Source organism: Marmota marmota, unplaced genomic scaffold (assembly GCF_001458135.2).
Source record: "Marmota marmota marmota unplaced genomic scaffold, marMar, whole genome shotgun sequence".
Taxonomy (NCBI): Eukaryota; Metazoa; Chordata; class Mammalia; order Rodentia; family Sciuridae; genus Marmota; species Marmota marmota.
Window position 1 is genome coordinate 43230977 of NW_026000229.1, and position 26445 is coordinate 43257421.

The 26445-nt window shown below is 42.6% G+C and overlaps 1 protein-coding gene across 2 annotated transcripts in view; it reads left to right on the forward strand.

Annotated features, from left to right (window-relative positions):
• The first annotated feature begins 2764 nt into the window (after nucleotides 1-2764).
• Nucleotides 2765-26445, forward strand: part of Scg5 (secretogranin V) — a 54709-nt gene continuing 31028 nt past the window's right edge. For both annotated transcript variants that reach the window (XM_015480250.2, XM_048792968.1), the window contains exons 1-2: nucleotides 2765-2921; nucleotides 4352-4584. In XM_015480250.2, coding sequence (XP_015335736.1) covers nucleotides 4359-4584 — 226 coding nt within the window. In that variant the 5' untranslated portion in view covers nucleotides 2765-2921; nucleotides 4352-4358. The remainder of the gene's footprint in view (nucleotides 2922-4351; nucleotides 4585-26445) is intronic.

Below are 26445 nucleotides of genomic sequence, written 5' to 3' on the forward strand. Positions count from 1 at the left end.
CAGAGCATTACAGATTTTGGATTGGATTAGGGATGCTCAGCCTATATTTCTAATAGTAAGTAGAGGCAGAAAGCATTCTTACATTGAGATTTATGTTGTCTGACTTAAAGCAGTTTTCACTTCTAAAGTTTTTGATGTCATTTTGTAACTGTGGGGAAGAGGGATAAAATGTTGAATTGGAACACTAATGCAGTAAGAAGGCATGGGATGTTAACTGTACAAATCACCTGAATTACTGGCTTTTCTGAAAGATGAGTCAGTAATGAAAGATGTTCATTGTTTTAAATACCCACTCCTATTTTTGTTAGCTAAAAGCTGCAATACAATATGTGAGAGTATGGAAATCAATAGCTTGGAAATAATTAGAGAAAGTCTAAAAAGTTAGAGTTTAGAGTTGAATTAATGTCTTTTTCTTACACAGAACAGAGATAATGTTAACTTCATGGCATTAACAGTGAACAATACTAAAATAGAATTCAGGACTTAAAGAACTCAGTTACATCAATCATAAACATTTAAAACCACACCAGGCATGGTGGTGCATGCCTGTAATCCCAGTGACTTGGGGGGCTGAGGCAGGAGGATCGCAAGTTCAAAGTCAGTCTCAGCAACTTAATGAGACCCTATCTCAAAATTTTAGAGAAGGGCTGGGGATGTGGTTCAATGATAAAGTATCCCTGGGTTAAATCCTTGGTACCAAAACAAAACAAAAATATAATGGTCTTTGAGCCTAAAAACAACAGAAAAGTAATCAAGGAAGAGAAAACATTAGGAAGGAGGCTAGGCCCTAAGACCAAAGGCCATGTGTCTCATGAATGACTTTTTCTAGTCCTGCTGCAGAGAAATACTGTAGATAATGGGTTTGCTGCATAAAGCTAAGGTAAAGAGATGTAGATTCTAATCTCATCAAGTTAACTTAGTTATTCTCAAAACCCTAGGTGTTTCTCTCTCTCTCTCTCTCTCTCTCTCTCTCTCTCTCTCTCTCTCTCTCTCGGATACTATGGAGGAAGCTCAGGACCTCATGGCATCCCTACTCAAAAATTAATTCCTTAAAGATTAGAAATGCCACAAGCCCCTGGGTTTGATTCCCAGAACCACAAAACATAAACTCTGGAGCTATTTGTGTTTATTTCTGCAGAGTGTAGTTTTTCCTTGGTGAGGGAGTTTAGAAATAGAACTCAGAATACAGGGTCTCAGAACCTCCTGCTGCCCTGGTGAGCTCTCAGGATTATGGCTGGCTGGTGGGGTTTGCAGGTAATCCTGTTCTACATGTTACTTGGGTCTTGGGGGGGCTGGCACTAAATGCCAAATCTTGAGCACTTTTTTTCTCCTTGGTGCTGAGCTCCTATGGGAGGTTGCCCTAGACATAATATACATTTGTCTTTATCTTAATACTGTTCTAGGTTGGAGAAAAATGGAAACCTACACTGGGGAGAAATCCATTTCCTTCATTTTTCTCAGAGACTTTGATGAGGGGTCCTCAGAAGGCCTCAAGTTTCCCAGACCAAATCACCTTTAGAGCAGGTAGAATATCTGATCAACCTGGGTATCCTCCTGTTGCTCCTCAGGAATCCCCAACTCCACCTTATTCCTTTACCTCCAAGTTCCCCTCCCTGCAGCCAGTTGCCTTTCCTGGATTTCTTGACTCAAATTGGACTAAAAGGTGCTCTTTGCCAAACACTTTTTATGCCCATTCCTGCTAGTTCTGCTGCTTTTTGAACTCCACCTTTGGAGCTAACTTCCCAGATCCCATTTCCCATGTTAATTGCTTTAAAGTTAACCCTGGGGGCAAAGACTCAAGAATGATTTTCTGGGCCGTAGATTGAATGAATCAGTGCATGTTGTATTCATACTTTGTTTTTGTTTTTGTTTTTGTTTTTTGGTACCAAAGATTGAACCCGGGGGTGGCTAACCACTGAACCAACTCTTTTCATTTTTTATTTTGAGATGGGGTCTTATCAAGTTGCTAAGACTGGCCTCGAACTTGAAGTCCTGCCTCAGCTTCCTGAGTGGTTGGGATTACACACGTGGGTCATCACACCCAACCTTGTTCATCTTGTCTGCAAATTGGCCCCTGCCATTTTAGAAGCAGTCCCCTGCTCTTATGCTTAAGTCTTCCTTTCTCTTGGTTTTGATGTTTGCTTTTAAAACAACAAACTCCCAGAACAGGACTTGAGCAAGTCTGTCTCTCCCATTAAGTAAAAATAAAGAATAGTGGGTTTGTAAACTATTCTGACACAAAAGACAATATAATAGTATTTTCATAAGGAAGAATGTACAGCTTTATGGATAGATGTATACTTTTTTTAATGTAGCATAAAGGGTGACTTTAAAAAAACAGCTAATACTTTTAGACTTTCCAAGTGTGCCACTTTAACAGAAGTTTCTAGCGTCTTATGTTAAATATCTTCACGGTTTTACTGCTCAAGTAAAAGGACTTCTGAAAGCAGTATATATCTTATCGTTGCCAGTCTAAAAAATCCTTAGGATCATCTTTTGTCATGTCTACTATTGCCTCTTCCCTCTTTAAGCTAGGAGTTAATTAAAAACAAAAACTAAAAAACAAGCTATTCTGTTTGCGGGACAAAATTAAAGATATGCTGAACAGTGGCCGTCAGGCACATTGTTTAGATAACTGCTTGAGAAGAGAAAGGAGGTGAAAGACCTCCGCCCGGGTCGATGGAGGAAGAGGGTATGCAGGCGCTTTCAGAACCCGTGGCCTTGCTGCGGCTCCAGGCCAGAGAGGCGCCAGCGCCTGGGATGCGTTTCGGGAGCTACCGGGAGGCCACTGCCACCTGCTAGAGGAGGGGCCGGGGCGGAGCTAAGATGCGGAGGGCGTGACGCAGGAGCTATCCAGCTCGCTTGCTTAGGCCAGACCCGGACCGAGGCCCAGGCCGTGCTAGGTTCCCCAGCTGCCCTTGGTGAGTTCCACCCTGACCCCGCGGGGGTCCCCCTGACGCCCACTGAAATATGCAATTCCCTCGGGGCTGGGAGTGGGGAGGGTTGGGGTCAGACAAAGGATGCGGGGTGGTGGTGGGGATGGGGGTTGGCTATGAATAAGGGGTAAAAGAGGTCCCCGAGGAAGGAGATTGTCCATCAAACCAGAACCGCGTTGTGGTGGGAAGGAAACAAATACGCTGCATTCAGAGCCAATACGGGAAAGGTGGAGAGGCCTCTGGCCTTTTCATCATAATTGCACAGTATACTGTTGCAATGAAAAACTGTTCTCAGCTCTTTGAAGAGCAAGGTTTCATATCTAGCCATGACTAGAAAAAGCCTTCTCTTTACAGAAAAAAAAAAAAAAAAAGGACAGAAGGAACGCTTCAGTTTCAGGAAAGAAAATACGTGGCTTTGCCTCCTTGTAGGTTCTGATCCCCCGACCCCCAGTAGAATGTTCAAAAGGAGGTGTGCTTGACCGCTGCCTGAAGCCTGCATCCTAACCAGGTTAAGCAGCTCCAGGGGAAGCTGCATGAATATTATGCTGTTGTTTTGCAGGCATATCCATAGACACCAACATGTAGGCAGGTTGACTCTCCACTTGGTCTTTTCTCCTCACTACGGCCTCCCCAAGTCATCACCTGCACAGTTATACACCAACGTTACCAACATCATAATAGCAATAGGGTGCACTCTGTGCATGGCAGTATTTCAAACCCTTTGACATGTTTTTACGTGATTATCTTCACAACAGCCTCATAAGGAACATCATTATTATCACCCTTCTGCAGAAGAGAAAGCTGAGGTACTTCCCAAGGTCACCCAGATAGTATGTGATCACACAAGCATGCTTCATGTTCCCCATCAGACTGCAAGATAGGGCCTGAACTGTGTGTACTTTCATTCTCCTCACAATCTCAAATGTATTGATCATTTGCAAAGTTAAAATATGCTGCCACCACTCGTAAACTTTCTGTGCTCCTTTGTTGTTTGTATCTTCCTAACTCCCTCTGGTTAGACTTTTCTTTCTTGAGATTGAAAAAACTCAAGATGTCACCCTCTCTCAAAATTGAAGGAAGTTTTTGTTTGTTTTAGTAAGTTAGGGAAAGAGTAGTGGAGTTAGAGGTAAAGTAAGACTTTTAAGGAGTTGCAAGGAACATAAATAATATGGGTGAGAACTGTCATCCCAGCCTAGCTTTCTCAAGAATGCAAGATCAGAGGGAATTGCATACTTTAGACTGTTTTCTTTCTTTATTTCCTCCCCATAGTGATGTCTTGCCTTGCATGGACACTTAAGACAAAAGCAAAGCTCTGGGGATTTCTCACTGTAGTCTGGTTCTGTGTGGTCCTTGCCACAGCTGTGTTATAACAATTGACAGACAAGGCAACAGATGTAAATTTGTTCTTTCTTCAGGTTAAAAATGGTCTCCAGGATGGTGTCTACCATTCTATCTGGCCTGCTGTTTTGGTTGGCGTTCGATTGGACTCCAGCATTTGCTTATAGCCCACGGACCCCTGACAGGGTCTCAGAAACAGATATCCAGAGGCTGCTCCATGGTGTGATGGAGCAATTGGGCATTGCCCGACCACGGGTGGAGTACCCAGCTCATCAGGCCATGAACCTTGTGGGCCCACAGAGCATTGAAGGTATTTACTGTTTTCTGATGGTATATGACTATTTGCAATTTAAATAAGTAGCATCGTTTTGGGACTTTACTTTCTGTTTTCCTTTTCTTCCTATTCTGCACATTTTACACATTCATGCATATATATATACACCCATGTGAGAATATAAACCCTATGCCAGTAGGGACCTTTTATATCTAATTCACAGCTGTAGCCCTAACTCCTAGCACCAAGTCTGCTACATAGTAGTTGTTCAGTTAATATTTAATGGATGAATAAAGGGGCGCACTTCAGTGGTATCCCTAAACAAAGCTTAGGTTCCAGACTTCATGTTTTACCTTCCTGATGAACTTAGGGAAATTGTGTCCCCAGAAACCTTCCTCTTTGAGTCAATGCCAGACAGTATTTGTAAAAGGTTCTCAAACAGCACCTATATGATCTGATTTGGTTCTTAAGATGACTCCAGTATACACAAGAGGAGCCAAGAAGTACTCACATTAAGAATTTAACTATGTCAAAAGTTTTTTAGCTGGGCACAGTGGCACATTGCCAGTAATCCCAGCAGCTCCAGAGGCTGAGGCTGGAAGATTTAGAGTTCAAGGCCAGCCTCAGCAACTTACTGAGTCCCTAAGCAACTCAGCGAGACCTTATCTCTAAATAAAAATATAAAAAAGGGCTGGGGGGTGTAGCTCAGTGCCCTTGGGTTCAATCCCTGCTACCAAAACAAAACAAAAATTAAAAATATAACAATTTTATTGAATAATAAATTAAGAATAATTAAATTGTTTCAGAGTAGCAAGACCATTTCCCTCCTAAATATTTGTAAATTTCTGGCAATGTGGTTGTAAAACTTACTAGAAAGGTTTTTGTTTCATTTGTGTGTGATTTAATGATTTATTTATAAAAAGATTCTTACCCATAGGAGTGGATCCTAAAGAAAAAGTCTCTTTGAGTTTTCTTAAAACACATACCCAGCAAACATTATACCCAATGAATTGAATATACTTAATCTTTCCTGAGTCTGTGATGTCCAAACAATGAAGTCTGCCCCAGGGTTCTGACAATACTGTGAATGCCCCTGATTTTAAGCCACCAAGTAAAAAGAACTCTGTGAGATTGTTGTGCATTTAGATTGACATTTGGTTTCAGAAGTGCATTAACACAAATAATTTGAAACCGTATGCTCGCAAACCTAGCATGGGTCTTGAATCAGGACAGGGCTGCCGGCCCACCCCTTTGGGGAAAATCTAAATCTTTGTCAGCACCAGTCACCTGTTGCTATCAACACACCTGTCATTTCAGACCAGCCCTCTGAGAGTAAATATCTGCCCCTCTAGCACAGGAAGCACCTGGTTAGTCACCCAGCTGTTGTCATGGAGAAGGCCCTCCAAGTTTCCATTAACACCTGAGGCCTGATCAGCTGTGCTGGAGAAGAAACAGCCACCCCCACAACACCCCACCCTCCCTCCTGGGCCCAGAGCCTGAGTTCATCCAGACCCTCATTTTATCCACTTGTTTAGCACCTGCTCTCTGCCAGGCACTATGTGGGAGCCTGGAGCAGCTCTGCCCAGAGAAGAGTTTGGGTGAGCAGAGGGAGGACATAGAAAATGTTACTATGATATATCTTCACAAAAAGTTTTAGCATATGTACAAACCCACTGCTGTGCAAGCAAAGAGTAGGAGTACTGCTCAGGGATAGGAGTACTGCTCAGGGGAGGGTGGAGGTAGTCACAAGGGGACGTTTCTTTGAAGAAGTAACATTTGTCCTGGGATTTGAACTTCTTAGGAAACTGAATCAAGAGGGCATTGAGATATAAACATGTGATTGGGACAATTCAGAATTAAGACTGTTTCCATTATCACTCTTATTCCCTTGGGGTAATGTGCTGTCACAGCAATCTCAGGTCTCCCGACTGGTGCCTGTCTAAGGGGTGAACAGAGACTTGCGTTTCAGTTCTCTATTGCTGTGTAACACGTTCCCACAAGGTTGGCAGCTTAATACTATACCCTTGTTATCTCACTGTTCCCACTGGTCAGGAGTCAGCATAGGTTAGTGTCATCCTCTGCTCAGACTCTCACCAGGTTTAAATTAGGTGTTGACCAGAGACACAATCTCAGCTGGAGCTGATCTTCTCTAAGCTCATTAAAGTATTGGCAGAATTCACTTCCTTTCATTGTAGGACTGAGGTTCCCTTTTCCTTGCCAGCTCTGGGTGATGACCCCTTCCAGATCTTAGAAGTCCCTCTCAGGCCATAAGCTACACTCCCTCTCACAATATGGTGGCTACCTCTTCAAAGCCAGCACATCCTTCCAATCTGATAATGGCAACGTTATATAATCATGGGGGTGTCTATCCTATCTTTTTTTTTTTTTTTTTTGTACTGGGGATTGAACCAGGTGCCCTTAACCACTGAGTCACATCTGCAGCCCCATTTTATTTTTAATTTTGGGACAGAGTCTCATTAAGTTGTTGAAGCTGGCCTTGAACTTGTGATCTTCCTGCCTCAGCCACCTGAGTCACTAGGATTACAGGCATGTGCCATAGCCTCTGGCTTATCATTTTGGACATAAGACAAGGGAGTGCTGTCCTATTATATCTAGAGTGTCCTCCATACTCAAAGGCAGAGAATTATGCAGGAATCAGTGGGTAGGAATCTTGAGGATCATCTTAGAATTCTGTCCATTACATCTTGGATGAAAAGTAGCAGAAAGAAAATAGTCCAGAGACAATAAGGAGAAAAGAAATAAAATAGGAAGCCTGAGTTTTTCCCAGTCCTGGACCATGGCATTTCATTTGTTGGGTGGTTTAATCTGTTGGTTTGATCGTCTAATCCATGCAAGTGTAGCCGTGCTGTGCTTCCACTCATCTGTTGATGTGCACTGCCTCTGCCCAGAGACTCACTTACGCTAATTCCTTCTAATAGCGATGTGGACTGTCTTCCATACCCTTTCCTCTGTCTCTCCTGGTCCATTGTAGTTCACCACTCATTCACCCAATCGACAAATAATTGAGTGCCAGGCACTATTTGAGTTACTAAGGAAGTAAACATGAATCTCAAAGCAGCAGGACCGGGAAATAACCTTGGTCTTTAAATATCCAAATAAGGTGTAGAATATGGGAAGTGGCTTTAAGTATTGTAAAATATAAGGCAGAGGAAGGAGATGGTGGGAACAGCACAGGGGTTGGGGACTCCTTGCTGAGAAAGTTAGCAGAAACCTGACAGAGTTGTGAGTAGGTTGTGATGCTACCTGAGGATGGCATCTCAGGTACAGAGAACAGCCAGAGCAGAAGCCCCAAGTTGGGAACAAGGAGGCTGATGTAGCAAAAACCCAAAGACTCAAGGAGAGGAGAAAGAGAGGATATTGGGGTGATGGCAGGAAGGGGAGCGGGGAGGCTGGAAGTGTGGAGACAGAGTGCATAGGCCTTATAGTCCTGTGAAGACTTTGGCTTTTCCTTTGAGTATATATCAGAAGCCATTGCCGGCTTTGGCCAGAGCGCTGTGGTCTGCCTATCTTTTAAAAGGATCACCCTGTTGAAGATATGCTGGTAAGGAGTGATGAATAGAATTGGGGAGATTAGTTAAGAGGCTATTGTAGTGATGTGGGGGAGAGACACTAGCATGATAGCTGTGATAGTTTGCATCTGGATTGTCCCCCAAAGGATTCTGTGTTGAAGACTTGGTCCTTGGCTGGTGGTGCTATTGGGAGGTGGTGGAACCAGGTGCCCTTAACCACTGAGTCATATCTGCAGCCCCATTTTAGGACATGAGGACTAGTTACAGGAAGTAGGTCAATGGGGGGATGTCTCTGAAGGTGATATTTTGTTCCCAGCCTCAGGTGTGTGCTCTCTCTGTTTCTGGCTGTCATGAGGTAAGCAGCTTTGCTCTGTCATATCTTTCTGCCATAAAGTTTTGCTTCACCACAGGTCCAGAAACCATGGAGCCAGCTGCCCATGGACTAAGACCTCTGAAATCATGAGCCAAAATAAATTTTTTACTTCTTTAAAGGAGTACCTTTTTCTCAGGTATTTTGTTACAGCAGCTGAAAGCTGACTAATATAATAGCTATAGACGTAAAGAGATGTGGTCAGGTTATGGATGTATTTTGAAGTTAGTGCCAAGAGGATTTGCTGGTGAGTTGGAGGTAGAGGCTGAAAGAAAAAGAAGAGTCAAGGATGACACCACCTGAGGACCTGAGGATCTAGAAGAGGAACAAGTTTTCAAGGGAAGATCATTTTTGCCCATATTAATTTTGAGATGACTTTAGACTATTTATGTCAAGGTCAGAAACCTCCATCCTAAATTCACCTACACTCTGTCTCTATCCTCCTCAATCTCCTAGAAGTATTTATCACACCTTCTTAAAATCTTATTAAAATTTTCCTTCTTAGTTTTGGTGCCAAGATGTCAACATATGCCCAGATGGCACACTTTGGCTTTGAGCTTTCCCCTTTCCCCTTACAGTCAGCCCTCTTTACCCATGGGTTCTGCACCTGTGGATTAAAACACAGATTGGAAGTATTCAGAAAAGAAATTGTGCCTGTACTAAATATATATAGACCTTTTCCTTGTCATTATTCCATAAACAGTGCAATAAAACAACTATTTATGTGTAATTTACAATGTGTTAGATTTTGTAAGTAATCAAGAGGTGATTTGAAGTCTGCAAGAGGATGTGTGTAGGTCATATGCCATTGTATATAAGGCACTTGACATCTGCAGATTTTATTATCATGTTGAGGGGGTGGTCCTAAAACCAATCCTCCACTCATACCGGGGGACCACAGTAGTCATGTCTATTTCATTTGCAGGTTTCTCCCACTTTTCTAATTCAGTCTTTAAATGTTCAGTCCTCCAGGGCTCAGGGCTGGCCCACTGGCTTACTCTCAGTTCTCTAGATCTCATTCATTCCCTTGACTATAAATCTGTTTCTTTTCTGATGAGCCAACCTTTGTATTTTTAGCCCAAGCTTCTTTCTTACAGGATTAGATGAAATGCTAAATTACTGTGTCTTGATCTTTATTTCTCTATCCACCACCTTCCCCAATTTGTTTACATCAATATTTTTTTAACAAATGGTGCCACTATATAGCCATATATGTAAGTAAAAACCTAGAGTAATCCTTGATGTTCTCCTTCACATGTCACACCCAAATTATATGTAATTTACTTCATTTTGCTTATAAGATATATCTGTAATATGCCTATGCTCTTCTCTCTAGCTCTACTCTGGACACCTTGTCCCAAGATACCATTATGTCTGGCATGGATTTCAGAAACTGCCTTCTAACTGGTCTTCCCCCTTCTACTCTTGATTTCTCACCTCTGGTTCTCCAAGGAAATGAAGAGTTTAAATGAGATCCATGTCATCCCCATGATTACAGTTCTGTCAGTGGATTCCCATTGTGCCCCAATAACCCTTCATGCCATGAATTGCAAGTGTCTGCATCTCCCACACACCCTTACCCGTACTCTGCTCCTCTCACCCTGGCCTGGGTCAGTCTGCCCACGGCACAAGTTGTTCCTCCCACTCTGTATGTTGTGTCCTCCTGTGCACATCTCTGGGTCACCTCCTAAGAGAGGCCTGCCTGACTGCTCTATCTGCATAGGCCTCCACTCTACCACGGTGGCCTTTTGTTTTTTAAAGCTCTATAGCCTTTTGAAAAAAATTATTTATAATTAATGTTTGTTTTCTTGCTTATTGTCTCTCTCCCCGCTGAATTTGTAAGCTCCGCCAGGCTGTGACTCTTTTATTCACTGCTTTATGCTCAGGCACAGATTAGGCACTTTGTAACTATGGAGGAATGAGTAGATGATAGTAAAGAAAAAGAAGTTGATCTGGCCTTAGCACATATGTAAATTCTATTTGACATCTAGGTCTGTCAAGACATTTTCCATTTCTATTCTGGTTTTTAAAAATCTACATAGAAGTTCTTGTCAGGAGCTTAGCAACAGTGTGTGTCTGCCTGGAATTGACTGTGACTGTGGACTGTGGCCTCCACAGTACCCTTTGTACAAGCACCTGTGGAGAAACAGGAGTTTTGCAGTTCTAGAACTAAACCAGCAGAGGGCCTACTAGGCCAGAAGTATATTCTCAGGGACTCCTGAAACCTGGTTGTTAGCCTGCAGATAGTTAATGGGGCTCAGTGATCAGTGGGGCAGAAACATCAGCCAAAAGTACCCAGAGAGGATTGGGGGCTATTTTTTTAAATTATTATTTCTTCATGGACCCTTAGCAACAGCTGGGTAAGGAGCATCGTTCAAATGTATAAGTTCTTGTCCCAAAACAAAAGCACAAAGCTAAGACCATTGAACAGTGACCCACTTGATGTTATATAAAGAAAAGAGCATGCTCTCTGTTAGCAACGACAAGTTACTTTGAGTTGTGGCCCTACTGTTTACTAACTGAGTGCGGTCTTGCGGCTTCTCTGAGTTATGTTTTCCCATGTATAAAATGAGGCTTCCAGACCTCTCTTTCACATGTAGGCAGTGGGAGCTGCTAGTAACTGATTACAGGCTTGCCTCCTCTCTGTGGATTAGCAACAGCATGTTTTAAATCTTTAATGGCCTGCCCAAATCTTATTTTTTTTCTCAAAATATTTTTAGTTGTAGATGGACACAATACCTCTACTCCATTCGTTTATTTATATGTGGTGCTGAGGATTGAACCCAGGGCCTCACACGTGTGAGGCAAGCACTCCACCACTGAGCCACAACCCCAGTCCCCCAATCTTATTTTTTTTTAAGAGAGAGAGAGTGAGAGAGTTTTTTAATTTTAATTTTTTAGTTTTCGATGGACACAACATTATTATTTTATTTTTATGTGGTGCCGAGGATCAAACCCAGAGCCCCGCGTGTGCCAGGCGAGCGCTACCGCTTGAACCACATCCCCAGCACCCTCCCCCCCAATCTTATTTTTGATGGCTCATCCTTTAGCAGTACAGTTTAGATGTGCTCCAGTGCACCTGCTCCAGTGCACCTGGCAGTGCCCATCTTCCCAAAGCTCAAGGTTGTTCCATGGTCCCCATGACACAGTAAATAGCTACTGTTGTTATTCTATCCCAAGAAGCAGCTAAAGCTATCAACTGTCCAAGCAACTGATTCAGAGAGTTGTTTTCTAGAGGTAGGGGTTCTTGGGAGTCCAAACTGACTTTGACAGCTGACACTGATATTGGACTTGGATGAATCAAACCAGAAAAAGGTGCTTTAGGTTTCAAAATATTAACAGCCTCAGATTAAAAGAAAATTGACCTTCATTTTCTCTATATTCTAGGATACCAGATACCTAGTTTTTTGTTTGTTTGTTTTAGTACTGGGGATTGAACCCAGGGCTGCTTATCCAGTGAGCCACATCCCCAGCCCTTTTTAAGTATTTTATTTAAAGACAAGATCTCACTGATTTGCTTAGTGCCTCACTAACTTGTTGAAGCCCACTTTAAACTTGCCTCAGCCTCCCAAGCAGCTAGAATTACAGGTGTGTGCCATTGTGCTCAGCAGATAACTAGCATTTTGATAACACCAGATAGCGAACCACTAAGATACAAATTCATGAATATTAGCATCTGATGGTTCCAAATAATGTCAAACCTCTATTACCAAATATAAAGATACCCAAATTCTTTTTTATAACACTAACTTGGGGACCCTTAATTTTTTAATATTTCTAAATAAGAAGAACCAAGATTATTTTCTTAATAAGTATCAAGTGGAGAGAGTCTTTGATAACATAGCCAACTTGAAGAGGTGGTAAGTACTGAGGATCCTTCACTCCACCATGCTTTGTCCTTGGTAAAGGAGCTGCAGTACCTATACTCTGTCACAGGGTGGCAACAGTTGCTTCCTATTCAAAGGTTGGTGGGCAGGCAGAAGTGAACAAAACTGCAGAGGGCTGGGGTTGTGGCTCAGTGGCAGAGCGCTTGCCTTGAACGTGTGAGGCACTGAGTTTGAGCCTCAGCACCATATAAAAATAAGTAAACCAAAAAAGGTATTGTGTCCATGTACAACTAAATGTATATATAAAATATTATATGTATTATATATGAAAATTTTAAAAAATGCACAGGAGCCTCACTTCCTCTCTGCCTAGAGTGTCTGTCTCTGCAGTTGGAGGAAGGACTGGGGCTGACTCTAGACCCAGATATCTTGACTAAAATCTGTTCCTAGGTTATCCCCATCCTGGGGAACCAATGAGAACATCAGGTTTGCAGGATGTCTTTGGGTAGTCAGGGACCTCCAGTTTGACCCATGTCCTTTGGGGTTACCTGGAGCCCGTGCTGAACTTAAATCCTAGGTGATTTTCATTTTTCGTGTTGAGCAATTACATGGCTAAAAATAAGAAATTCCAAAGTTGTTTGTTAAATGGTGGGAGCAAAATAGGGGAGATGAAAATGATGAGTTATTTTTATGTGTGTTTAAAGTGCTTCAAGGTATCCAGGTACTTAGATGTGTATATCACAGGAGTGAAGGGAGAGATGTTTAAAATCATCCCATGTTGGTGGCTGATGCTGTAGGTTGTCCTAGGTGAGTGTCAAGAAGAACAGAGAACCTAAAAAGAAGGCCCAGAGAACTCAAAACCTAATAGCCAAGTAGGTAAAGAGGAATCAACAAAGGAAGCTGAAGGAGATGGGCCAAGAAGAAAAACAACTAGAAAGATGAAGTTTACAGAAGACCAGGAAAGAGTGTCCCAAGAAGGGGCAGTAGTCACCGTTGTCAAAATCAGCAGCAAGGTCATGTGCAACAAGACCACTGGGTGTGAAGTATTCTTTACGTGTGGCTACACAGAAGCTGCTGGGGGCTTTGTACAGAACCAGTTCTGTGGAATCATGGGCCGAAATCACAGTGCAGTGGGTTGAAGCGATGATGGGAAAAACGGAAGGTGATACAATGTAAAGATGTGTTTCTAGAATGTCAGGTCATGGTGGAAGGATTGGGGGACAGGTGGTTTAGAGCTGAGGAAGGTCTTTATTAAGGTCATTGTTTGAGATTCTAAGAGATTCGAACTTATTTGAGTGCTAATTGCCAAGACCCATCGGACAGGCAGAGTTGAAGATGTGGAATGAAGAGCAGGCCTCTGAGGAGGTGGGAGGGGATGAGACTGGAGCAAAGTGGCGTCCTGGATCTCTGGTCTTTCATCCATTGGGGAAAAAGGGGAAGAGGCAAAGGTATGGTGGGACCTAGAGGAATTTGTACTTACTGGCCTCAGGAGTTTGCAGATACTCCATACTATCTCCAGCTACCTTCTCAGTTAAAATAAGAGTACAAAAATGAAATGTGATAAGTCTCCTAAATCTCATTTTCTTGCAAGCTGAACATTTGCAGGGTAGGCTGGCTGAAGACCCTGGGAAGAGCTGATCATCTTGAGTCCAAAGAGTCTGGAAGTAGAATTCCTTGCTCTTCAGTAAACCTCAGTCTTCTCTTAAGACCTCTAACTGATTGGTTGAGGTCACTGGCATGATTGTGGATAATCTGCTTTTCTCAAAATCTTGATGTAAATATTAATAATCCATGAAAATAGATTCACTGAAACATCTCAGGGACTGGGATCCCACAATCCCTTCCAGGAGCACAACCCCAAACATCTCAGCTTCGTTGAGAACTGGGCACTAGAACTTGGACAGAAAGACATAAAATCAAATAATGCAGTTGCCATCAAGCTGCTATTTTTGAAGAAAAAATTATTATAATCCACCTGGAGACAGAGCTGTCCTTTTGGTGACCCCTCAGAGATTTTGGATCTCCAGTTGTCTTTGTGCATAGTGTCATACTTGCCCTTCACTTCCCTGGTCACTTCCTTGAGACATGCAAGAAAGGCAAGTAAATATTTCTAGCCCTAGGTAACCAATGTGGACAAAGATGCTCAGAGAAGTGACTTACCTTGGACACTGCTTGTCTTGGTCTGTTGGAGTGTCATAACAAAAATGACATAGCCTGGGTGGCTTAAACAGCAAAGATTTATTGCTGGAGGCTGGAGAGTCCAAGATCAAGGTGCTGGTAGATTTGGTGTCTGGCAAGGTCTGCTTCCTGGTTTGTAGATGGCAGTCTTCTCGCAATGTCCTCCATGGCAAACGTGGCGGAGAGCTCTGTGGACCTCTGTCATTACCATCACATTGGGAATTAGGCTTTGACATATAAATTTTGGAGAAGACATGAGCATTCAGTGCAGAGCACAGCTCCTATTTGTCTTTGGGTCCAGAGCCTTAGCCACACCCGGGCATTCTTGTCCTCTGTCCAGAAGGCCATGCTGCTTCATCGCCTACTAGAGCATAGATACAGAGGCAGACAGGGCTGAATTTAGACCAAACTGTGAAGTGGGTTTATTTTTAAGATGTTCTTCACTCCTGAGCTCATTATGCACAGTTCTTTGTGTTTGTTGATTTGAGACTGTGAATCAGCGTCTGTGAAGAATTGCTTGCCTTCCTCCCTAGATGGTAAGACCTGTAAGAACAGACACCATGGAGACACACCTGCTTGTATCTGCAGGGCCTACAACAGGGCCAGGCAGAAAATAGATGCTCACTGAGTATATTTTGAAATAACCTTGTTATGTCTGCTCCTTTGAAACAATGTTGACCTCTGAGATGTCAGCAAATAAGACGAGTACTCTTCCAGTCAAGATGATCCAGTCCTTACAAGCTGTAAGTACATGTGGGACATTTTAACAGCAGTAAACCCACATTCAATGGCTTTTCTCACACTCATTCACTTAATACCTCGATCCTTGCAAAGTACCGTAAGTATCTGGTGAGTGTAGAAGATCCCTCATGCTGGATCCTGGGGGTAGTGGATTGGTCGTGCTTCATTGCCACCAATTCAAGTATAATGAAATGGATTAGAAAGGGACCAATCCATTTCCCCATTTCTTCCCCCTTTCCCCTTCATCTTGGCTACCACCATGTTCTCTAGCTGTCACCGTCTCCCAGGACAGCTGGTGGATGCCACTGAGCTGTTGTAGCCTCAGGGTCTTTAGTGTGGTGGCATTGGGAGAACAGAAGGAGATTTCTTCTGTGTGTCCTGTGGTCTAAATGCTTGTGTTTCCTTAAATCCATATGTTGATACCACTCCCCAATACAGTAATATTAAGGGGTGGGGACTTTGGGACATGATTAAGTCATGAGGGCTCCACCCTCATGAGTGGATTAGAACTCTTATTAAAGATGTCCAAGGGGACTTGTTTACCCCTTTCCATCATGTGAAAACACATAGAAAGTATTATCTATGAGGAATAAGCCCTCTCCATACAATCTGCTGGCACTTGATCTTGGACTTCCCAGATCCTCTAGAATTATGAGTGATAATTTTCTGTTGTTTATAAATCACTGGGTGTATTAGTCCATTCTGTATTACTATAACAGAATATCTGAGGCAGGATAACTTTATAAAGAAAAGAGGTTTAGTTAGCTCACAGTTTTGGTGATTTATGCTGGCGTTGGCTCTGCTCTGGTAAAGACCTTTTTAGCTTTGTGTGGGCAGCACATGTTTGAAGAGGAGATCACATCACCAGACAGGAAATCAGAGACTGGGATCCCCCTTCCAGGAATACAACTTCAGTTGACCTAAGGACTTCCCACTAGGCCCTACCTCTTGAAGGTCCCACCTTCCCACACTGTCACTCTGAGGACCAAGCTCCCAATATACCAATCTTTAGAGCACAAACAACATCCAAAACTTATCGCCCAGTTTAGGGCATTTTGTTGTAGTCACATAAACCAAGGCAGTGTACCTCATGTTCCTAAATCCTAGTTAGGTTTTGGAGAAACACGGTTTTAGTTTTTCCTAACCCCTCTTTCCCTTCCCACTTTCCATAGGGTTCACCTGGGAGGTTGGACATGGAGATACATCTAAGCATTGGGCATCCTAGGACTAAAAGTCCCTTCCTTCCCGTTGACTGCTAAGGCATTGCGTATCCATGCCTTCAGGGTTGGCGGCCTGAGCTCCTCTTCCCTTTAGTATGAGCCATCCCCAGGAGGTTTCTCAGTTCCTCATGGCAAATTAGCTTCTGGCACTTGTCCTCCCAGGCATATCTGTCCAAAACCCAGAACCTCAGACCCTGTATCACGTCACCTGAGACATGGCATCTCCAAAAAGAGTGAGCCAACAAGAAGCATGCTGAGTCACCAGGGAAGTGGCAGGGAACGATTTTCCACAGGTAATTGAAAAGTAGATCATGCACATGGAGGAAATGGGATAGTGGTAACTCAATTTTACATAATATTCTATGGTTTGCAAAAATACTTTCCTGTGTTTAGCCTTATTGGATATAACCCTTATAAAGATTTAAAGTTGCCCACAATTGCTTGAGCTTTACGAGTTAGTTGGTAAGCCAGCCGTGTTAGGTTGGAATGCACCTCTCCAACCAGCTGTCTTGTATTCCCCCAGACTTGTGTAACCCTCGATATTTAGCTGAGAAGCTGTAATGATGCTGGGAGTCGTGGTAAACCACATGTGAATTTGGGTGGATGGTATTTCAGGGACACGAAGCTTCAGGAAGCAAATGTTCTGACAAACTACCCTCTTGGAACAAATTGGTGCAAATACCTTGGGCACCGCAGTTCATAAAGAACCTTATTGAAGCAGTCTGGAAGGGTTTAGCAGACCACAGCTTGGCATAGCAGTTAAAACTGAGTGTGCACTTTTGGCCATGGTGTGACATGTGATTTTCATAGAGGAAGGGGCATGTGGCAGGGGGTGGGAGAGGAGGGGAGGCTGTTTCACAGAGCCAGCAGGAGAAGCCCGGAAACAGGAGGCACAGGGCTTCTAGTCCTGGCTCAGACCAGCTGTACAGCCCAGAGCCTCCCCTCCTATGACGTTCAGTTTCCCAATCCAATAATGGAGACAAGTTGTTCAGGTTGTTGCACAGGGATGATGGAGCAGCCAAATTAAATAACATACATTATGAAGGCATTTTGGAAAACATTAACTGTTAAACACACAAAGCATCACCCTCATCCACCATGTTTATTTCCAGTTGTAAATGCTTCAGGGTTGAAAGATAGTCATGCTTTTCCATCTTAGGTTTTCTGCTCTCCGTGTCCTTCTAAGCATGGCTGGGAAAACCATCCCCAATAGCTGCACAGTAAACTTTGGAGGAATCAGCATCCCCTTGGCCTTATGAAGCACTTTGCTCCCTCTTGGGGTTAACCCTAGGAGTTAAGGGTGTGGGACTGGAGAGAAAGTGGGAGCTTCCCCAGGACTCGTGGAAACAGCAACCTTTCCTTACTTACACTTGCTGTCTTCCATTTCTTGCTTTAATGTCAAGAAGACAGTTTAATCAGACACCAAGCCAATAATGAAGCATATTCTTGTGGACATAAGAGTGCCAGTTAAGGAAGGTGTGCAGATGTGTTACACGCTTGCTCCTGGGTGTGAGAGCAGATCGTCCACGTGTGGGCATCTCTGGCAGCTTAAACTTCCCTTAACCAAACATCTTATCAAAATATAGTCTAATACATTTCCTCTTTTATCCACTTGGCAAGTAATTATCCAGTGCCTATTATGTGCCAGAAACTGTCTCCTTCGTGTGGTTCAAAACCGATAAACACAGATCCGATTTAGTTACATAGGACTTTTGTAAAGTAAGTAAGAATCAGGCATTGTCTTTGTTAAGGTTTAGATACAAAGTGTCCCCCAAAAGCTCATGTGTGACACAATGCTAGAAGGTTCAGAGGTGAAATGATTAGATTATGAGAGGTGTAACCTCATCGTTGTTTTAATCGACTGATAAGGATTAACTATGTGGTAACTGTAGGCAGGAGAGTGTGGCTGGAAGAGGTGGGTCACTTGGGCTGTGCCTTTGGGGTATATAGTGAGCCTTTTTCTGCTTCCTGTTGCCTGTCCTGAGCTGCTTTCCTTCACCACGCAACCTTCTGCCTCAACTCAAGCCCAGAGCTCTGGAGTTGGCTGACCATGGACTGAGACGCTGAAACCCTCAGAGAAATAAACTTTTATTCCTCTAGTTGTTGACTGAAACAGACTTCTTTTAACCTTTTAGTGAAGGTTTTACTCTGACCAGAGGAATCAAGCTGTTTTATAGAAAATCAGGACTGGAGCAGAATTAAACTGTTTTTCTCTTTACTTTCCATTCCCTGGCCACGTTTTCTGTGGTACTGTTTAGAGGCAGCCAGAAGTAGAAGAATGATGAAACACAAGAATAGTCAGGAATAATGAAATACATTCTCACATGCACCTCGCTCTAGTGGGCCCCCCCGGGGCTGAGCGGGTGTGACACAAACTGGTATCCAGTGGACAGCAAAGGGGAGTAGTGGACCCAACCATCATCTCTCTCTCTTTTTTTTAAATTAATTAATTAATTTGTTCTAATTAGTTATATATAACAGCACAATGCATTTTGATTCATAGTACACATATAGAGCACAATTTTTCATTTCTCTGGTTGTACACAAAGTAGTCACACCATTGGTGTCTTCATACATGTACTTAGGGTAATGATGTCCATCTCATTCCATCATCCTTCTTACCCCCATGCCCCCTTCCTTCCCCTCCCTCCCCTTTATGCTATCCAAAGTTTCTCTATTTCTTCCATGAAGCCCACTCCTCCATTATGGATCAGCATCCACTAACCACAGAGAACATTCGGCATTTGGTTTTTTGGGATTGGCTTACTTCACTTATGATATTCTCCAACTCCATCCATTTACTTGCAAATGCCATGACTTTATTCTCTTTTAATGCTGAGTAATATTCCATTGTATATGTATACCACAGTTTCTTTATCCCTTCATCTGTTGAAGGGCATCTAGGTTGGTTCCACAATTCAGCTTTTGTGAATTGAGCTGCTATAAACATTGATGTGGCTGTGTCCCTGTAGTATGCTGTTTTTAAGTTCTTTAGATATACACCGAGGAGTGGGATAGCTGGGTCAAATGGTGGCTCCATTCCAAGTTCTCTAAGGAATCTCCATACTGTTTTCCAGATTGCCAACCATCATCTCTTATTGTGACTTGCAGCCCTGGGTTAAGGAACTTGAACACTAAGTAGGGAAAAGGGACACAAAAGTTAGAATGTTTATCTGCAACATATTAGGATGAAAGCTGGGAGCCTGCTGTGTGGATCACACAATCACCACTGAAAGAGTTATGGGGAACAGGGCATTGTCCCAGAGAAGATGTCACCTGTCAGCCATACTTGAGCTGGCCTTCCTTTGAGGGGCAGGTAGGATGCAGGTCATGGGCACTGGGTCATGGGTTTAGGCAGGAAGAAGTGAAAAGAAACATACTTTTAAATTAGTATGTGTTGCATACAGAGTGATTTGGGTTGGGGGTAGTTGGGAAGGCTGGACACATACCAGGCTGTCACCAAGTTGCTCTATGTAAGCACCTGTGGGGACAGGGTCACATGTTTGGTATCACGCAGGGCTCAAGCCCACCCAGGGAAGCTCCTGCCTCCTGTAGTCTATTATCTGCTCCTTAGCACTTTTCCTTAAAGATAAGAGGTCTGCCCCAATTCTGGGCACATTGTCAATGGTGTGGTAATGGCATTGGGTAGGAGGGAGGTTGGCTCGCTCTTTTGGGGTTGGTTGAGTATATGCATGGGCAGCATCAACACCACTGGGATTTCAGGGGATGGAGAAGGTGGGTATTTCCTCAACCACTCAGCATTTCTGTCTCTTCCTCAGTACATGCCAAATAATCTGTAAGATGGATCTTTCCTCCAGGGGCTGCACCTTTTCCAGATGGCTTCACCTGGACCCATTGGATCATAAGCTCCTAGAGGGTCAGATACAGACCTCTCACTGCACTTTGGAGTATCTTCAGTTCCCAGAATTGGGTGGTTTGTCTTGCAGAGGGAAGAGAATTTTCCCACTGGCCTTGACTTGGCCATGACAGAGTGATACCAGTGGCTGAAATGACTGTTGCAATGGCACTTCCAATAGGGAGCTTGTGGCACTGCCTGTCATTTTGCCCTTTAGCCTCTCCAAGTTTTCTTTGCATGATGCAGAGATTGTGGCTGCAGGAACAGCCAGTCTAGGCTGCTGGCCTAAAGAGAGGCCCAGGCCCAGGGGACCTTCCTGATGCCATTTTTCTGTACACAGCACAGCAGGCCTATGTCACAAGCCCCGCATGGTTTGGATAAAATGTGAGTGACTAACGCCTTCCACCCACACAGTGGGGACGGGTGGGCCTGCAGGGAGGGACTCCTTTGCTATTAGCTTCCAAGCACCCTCGCCTGTCATCTCCTGAATGGAACCAGAGGTTCTCTTCTCCCTCTGCAGCTTTCTTGACTTTCTTTATCCTTCAACAGATGATGGGAGGGACCATTTTCTGAGTTTGTCCAGACTCTGAATAGTCCTTGGTCACCGAAGCGTATAAAAACATGGCAACAATGCAGGTGCTATTGTCTGGAAATGCTTCCAAAGGAAGGGGAAAGGGGAGGTCATTCTGACAGTATAGGATCCATCATACTAATTTGGAAGGATTTTTTTTTCATACGTGGTCAGTCAATCGTTTTTTTGGCAGCCGGCTCTCATTTAACTAGGTCTGTATACAGCACACTGGAGTCTGTTAAGTGCCTCTGGCCTTTTTTACAGGCAGAGTTTTGGTGCCTGGGGGTCTGGACCTCAGAAAGGCAAGACGTGCCTGCAGGCAGGGAGTGGTCAGCTCACTCCTAGCACGCCAGCTCAGAAGAGTGAGTTCTCAATGCCTGTGCAGCCCCTTCCTGCAGCCTGCCTTCCCAACCAGGCCTTCTCCTGACCCTGCCTCAGTGTGTTCATTCTCCAGGTAGGGGCAGATCACCTCCCTGGCCCTCTGTGAGGGCTCAGGGGCATGTATGAATGACCCGTAGCCTCTCTCCTGTGCAGCCCCAGGGGCTGAGAGGCAACTGACAGGAAGTCCTGCTGCTCTTTCAGGAAGCGCCCACTCTGATGGAGAAGCAGCAGTAAGAATGAGGGTCTCTTGGGTTTCAGGTTCTGCTCTTTCTGGGCCATTTGTTATGTCTAGGAGCAGATCTATAAATAGAGCTCATTCAGTGGAAGGAAAATGCTAGTAATACGAATGCATGGATAGGCCCAGATCATTGGTGTGGAGCTTTGGTGGATGATGAGAGAGGTACATGTGACACCTACCCTGGTACTTTGCACGCCTCTCAGAAGCTTTCCACGCAGCCTGTCCCCACAGGGCAGACCTCGTTAAGCAGATCAGCTTTTCACTTATATCACACTAGTACTTAGAATATGCCTCTATGACATTTTAGTAATTCATATTGTAGGACCAAGAGTTTCTTTCCTTTTTCTATTAATCTGCTATGGAAGCTATAGAATCTGGGGGAAGCACCTCAAAGCTCACCAGTGTTCAATATTATGTTTGAAATGGATAATTGAGATATAATGAAAAGGATAGAGACATTATACTACCCAGAAAAGGGCACACAAAGTTGAGTATTGGTGTTCTAAGACAAGGGAACTGATATGCCAGACACCTAATAGGTTATTATTTCATCTTCAGAAATTCTATGTGGATGATTCTGTTTTACAAGGGAAATTTGAAGTTTAGAGTAGGTGAGCAACATGCCCAGATTGGAGACCTAACAGACTTGGAATCTGGATTCCAATCATGTAAGGTTTAAACTCTCAGCACTTTTGATATTTGGGCTGGAAACTTCTCTGCTGAATGGGGCTGCATTCCTGGCCTCTACCCTCCCTACAAATTTGGACAACCAAAAATGTCTCCAGATATTGTCTAATATCCTCTGTGGGTCAAATCACTTTCTGTTAAAAACCATGGATCTAAAGGCTTTCTTTCTTTCTTTCTTTCCATTGCACTTTCTAAGGACATTTTGGGTAACTTTAAGGACACTATGGTTTAATTAATTTTTTTTTCAATTATGAAAGTAATAAAAGCCATTGTGAACCATTTAGGGAAAAAAATAAAGAGCATTTATAATCTTACTACCTATCTTCTTTCAACATTTGGTTTTGTTTTCTTCTAATCTCTTTTTATTTTTTTAAAATTTATTTATTTGTTATACATGACAGTATAATGTATTTCAATTCATAGTACATATATAGAGCACATTTTTTCATGTCTCTGTTTGTACACTGAGTCACACCATTCGTGTCTTCGTACATGTACTTAGGGTAATGATGTCCTTCTCATTCCACAATCTTTCCTACTCCCATGCCCTTCCCCTCCCTTCCCTTTGCCCTATCTAAAATTCCTCCATTCCTCCCATGCTCCCCAGCCCCCATCCCCATTATGGATCAGCATCCACATTTCAGAGAAACATTCAACATTTTGTTTTTTGGGATTGGCTAACTTCACTTAGCATGAGGTTCTCCAACTCCATCCATTTTCCTGCAAATACCATGATTTTATTTTCTTTTAATGCTGAGTAATATTCCATTGTGTATGTATACCATAGTTTCTTTATCCATTTATCTACTGAAGGGCATCTAGGTTGGTTCCACAGTTTAGTTATTGTGAATTGTGCTGCTATAAACTTTGATGTGGCTGCATCACTGTAGTATGCTTTTTTAAAGTCCTTTGGGTATAGACTGAGGAATGGGATAGCTGGGTCAAATGGTGGTTCCATTCCAAGTTCCATTTCCAAGGAATCTCCATACTTCTTTTCATATTGGTTGTAGCAATTTGCAGTCTCATCAGCAGGGTATGAGTGTGTCTTTTTTCCCACATCCTCACCAACATCTAGTCTCTTTTTCTATGCATGCGTTCAGTTTTTCTTTTTTTCCTCTTTGTATATATGTAACTTTAAAATTTATTCTGTAAATACTTTTCTATGCATTTTTATACTTAATATTATAGCAAGACCCTTTCATGTATCATAACAAATCAATGTCATTATTTTTATCAACTGCATTATATCCTATTACAGGTGTGTACCATGGTTTACTTCAGTATTCCCCAAATATTTGGATATTTAGATATTTTCCAATTTACCTCCATCATAAACATTGCTTCAGTGACCATATCTGCACATAAACCTTTATGTAGACTCTTGCTAAATCCTCTAAGATATATATTTCCATGAAAAGCCTCCATTTCCTACCTACCATCAGACTGCACTCTGTAAATGTTGAACTAGTATAGCTGCTCTCTCTGTTCATGGGCAGCTTGTCTAATTTGTTATATATGAATGGTTAAAAAAAATTTTACTTCGACAGGCAAATTGTTTAAATTTGTTTTTATTTGATTACCAACAAAACAGAACATTTTTTCCTTCTATTACATAGATATTTGCTTTACTTATTCTCAAGTATTTGGTGGTTTTTTTTTTTAGTTTTATTGATTTTATTTTATTTTTTTAAAATTTTTTATTGTTGGTTGTTCAAAACATTACAAATTTCTTGATATATCATATTTCACACAACAGACACTAGTATGGCAATATGTAAATCAATGGATGTGTAACTGATGTGATTCTGCAATCTGTATATGGGGTAAAAATGGGATTTTATTTTATTTTTTTAAATACACAACAGCGGATTGCCTTACAACTCTTATTACACATATAGAGTACAGTTTTTTATATCTTTGTATATAGAGTATGTTCACGCCAATTCATGCCTTTATACATGTACTTTGTGGGGTTTTTTTGCATTATAATTCTTACTACACAAATTTTCATATCTCTGTTTATATATACCACAATTTTTTCATATCTCTGTTTATATATAAAGTATGTTGACACCCAATTCGAGTCTTCACACATGTACTTTGGGTAATGATGTCCATCACATTCCACTGTGAACAAGATGCACAATTCTTTATTAGGTTTGATTGTACCTAACCCATTTAAGACTTTCTACTTTTGCATTTTCACATGCAGAATTATAATTGAAGTTATTTAAGTGTTTTAGCAGCAGTAGATGATCTGGGGCAAGACACAGCAGACGAGATGCAAGGAAATTCTGTATAAGTTGGAGACTACCTAACTAGAGATAACCTGACTGAAATCGAAATGGCTTGTGTGTGAGGTCCACAGATGGCCCCAGAGCGGGAAGTGCAGGGGGATCTGCCTGGAATTTCCTGTGGTAGCCACCAGGTGGCACCATCGACCCGGGATGGTTGGTGATTTCTAGCACAGGAGGACCAGAAGAGGTTACTGGAGAGTGGTCATGAGAGAGGTGGTGAGTGAGTGCCATTCACACACCTAGGACATTCACTGGTTGGGCGTTTGTAATTAACCTGGCAATGATCGTGAGTTGACATGGTTCACCTGTGGGTATGTGTGGAGAGGGAAAGGAAGATTAAGGCTTTTTTTTAACATTTATGTTTTAGTTGTGGATGGACACAATACCTTTATTTTATTTTTACATAGTGCTGAGGATCGAACCCAGTGCCTCAGGCATGCTAGGCAAGCACTCTACCTCTGAGCCACAACTCCAGCCCTATGGGCTTTTTTTTTTCAAGAAATTATAATGATAGCTTTATGGGTATAATTTACATATTATACAATTCACCCATCTTAAGTATACAATCTCCTGGATTTTAGTATATTCACATAACAACAATCAATTTTAGAACATTTTTATCACCTCAAAAAGAAACTACATCCCCTTAGCCATCCCCCCTTCTATGCCCCCTTTTCTCTTCCCCTCAATCTCGAATCTTTCTGTGTCTGTGAATTTATTTTTAATATTTCATATAAGTGAATCATATAATAGGTAGTCTTTTGTGACAGGGCTGTTGCCTGACTGTTACTACTTGCCTTAGCCCATACTACCCCAGCCTGATTTTGTGGCAGGAGGCATGAGGGTAGCTAAGCAGGTTATTTCAAATGATAGGCATTTCCAGACATTAGGACAGAAAAATCTACCTACAGTAATGATTTTTCCCACCTAACAGGTCATCAGAATCAGCTGGGAAACTTTTAAAATTAAAGTTTCCTTGCCCAAATCTCTCCAAGAATTCAAATTTGGTAATTCTGGGCAGTGAGGTTTGCTTAGGACTGTGCGTGTGCGCGCGCTCCTCTGATGATTTTGAGATTGCTTGGCTGTCAGCAGTAGGAATCAAATGGTGAAGAAAAGGAAACCTGGTTTTGAATGGAGGCATGAGAAGAAGAAAGTGGCCTTTCTCTGTCTACTGGTTGTATCTGCAGCAGCTTCAAATACAGCGCCTCTTGTGCAGGCTGCAATGCTGGTTCATGTCAGATCAACATCTTTGACTGAGCATGACAACAGTACATATTTGAAGGCCATCAAAACCAATGACATCAGCCTTATTTGCCATTCAGCTGGCAAATATCTCAATGCAGTATAGTAGAAAGAATACTTAATTTGTTTGAAGCTTGCCAGGTTATTCCACTGCCAAGTTCCTGAGATACTGTGCGCATCCAGAGAGAGTGGATGTGAGATGTGACGTGCTGCACAAATTATCAAGGGACAAGATGAGGGTTTAGAGAGGTGCCTTGTTTGCCTGCCTCATTTCATAGTAGAGAAAATAGTAGAGGCCCCAGAGGTAAAGCTCTTCACTGAATGTCACACACCAGCTGTTGGTAGTGGCCAGCATGAGGACCGGGAGTCACAGCCTTTGCTTCCTCTTTTTTCCCCTATGTTTTACTTCCCTACATCCTTTTCTTTTGGGATCTGGGGAATCATATCCAATCACCTTTCATTTTTAGAAATGAGGAGACCCAGGCCTAATTTGTCCATGGTTACAGAGCAAATTGACTTATATTTCCTTTGTCTGGGTAGGAGTTAAAATAATGACAGATGAAGAATCTAAGACGGTACTCACATATGATTTCTAAGAACATCCCAAAGAAGATTCAAATATGGTGAGGCCTGAAGCTTATGCAATTTAGAAAAGCCCTCTTTAAGAAAATAATACAAGATCAGGGGTGGTAGCACATGTCCGTAATCCAAGCAACTTGGGAAGCTGAGGCAGGAGGATTCCAAGTTTGAAACCAGCCT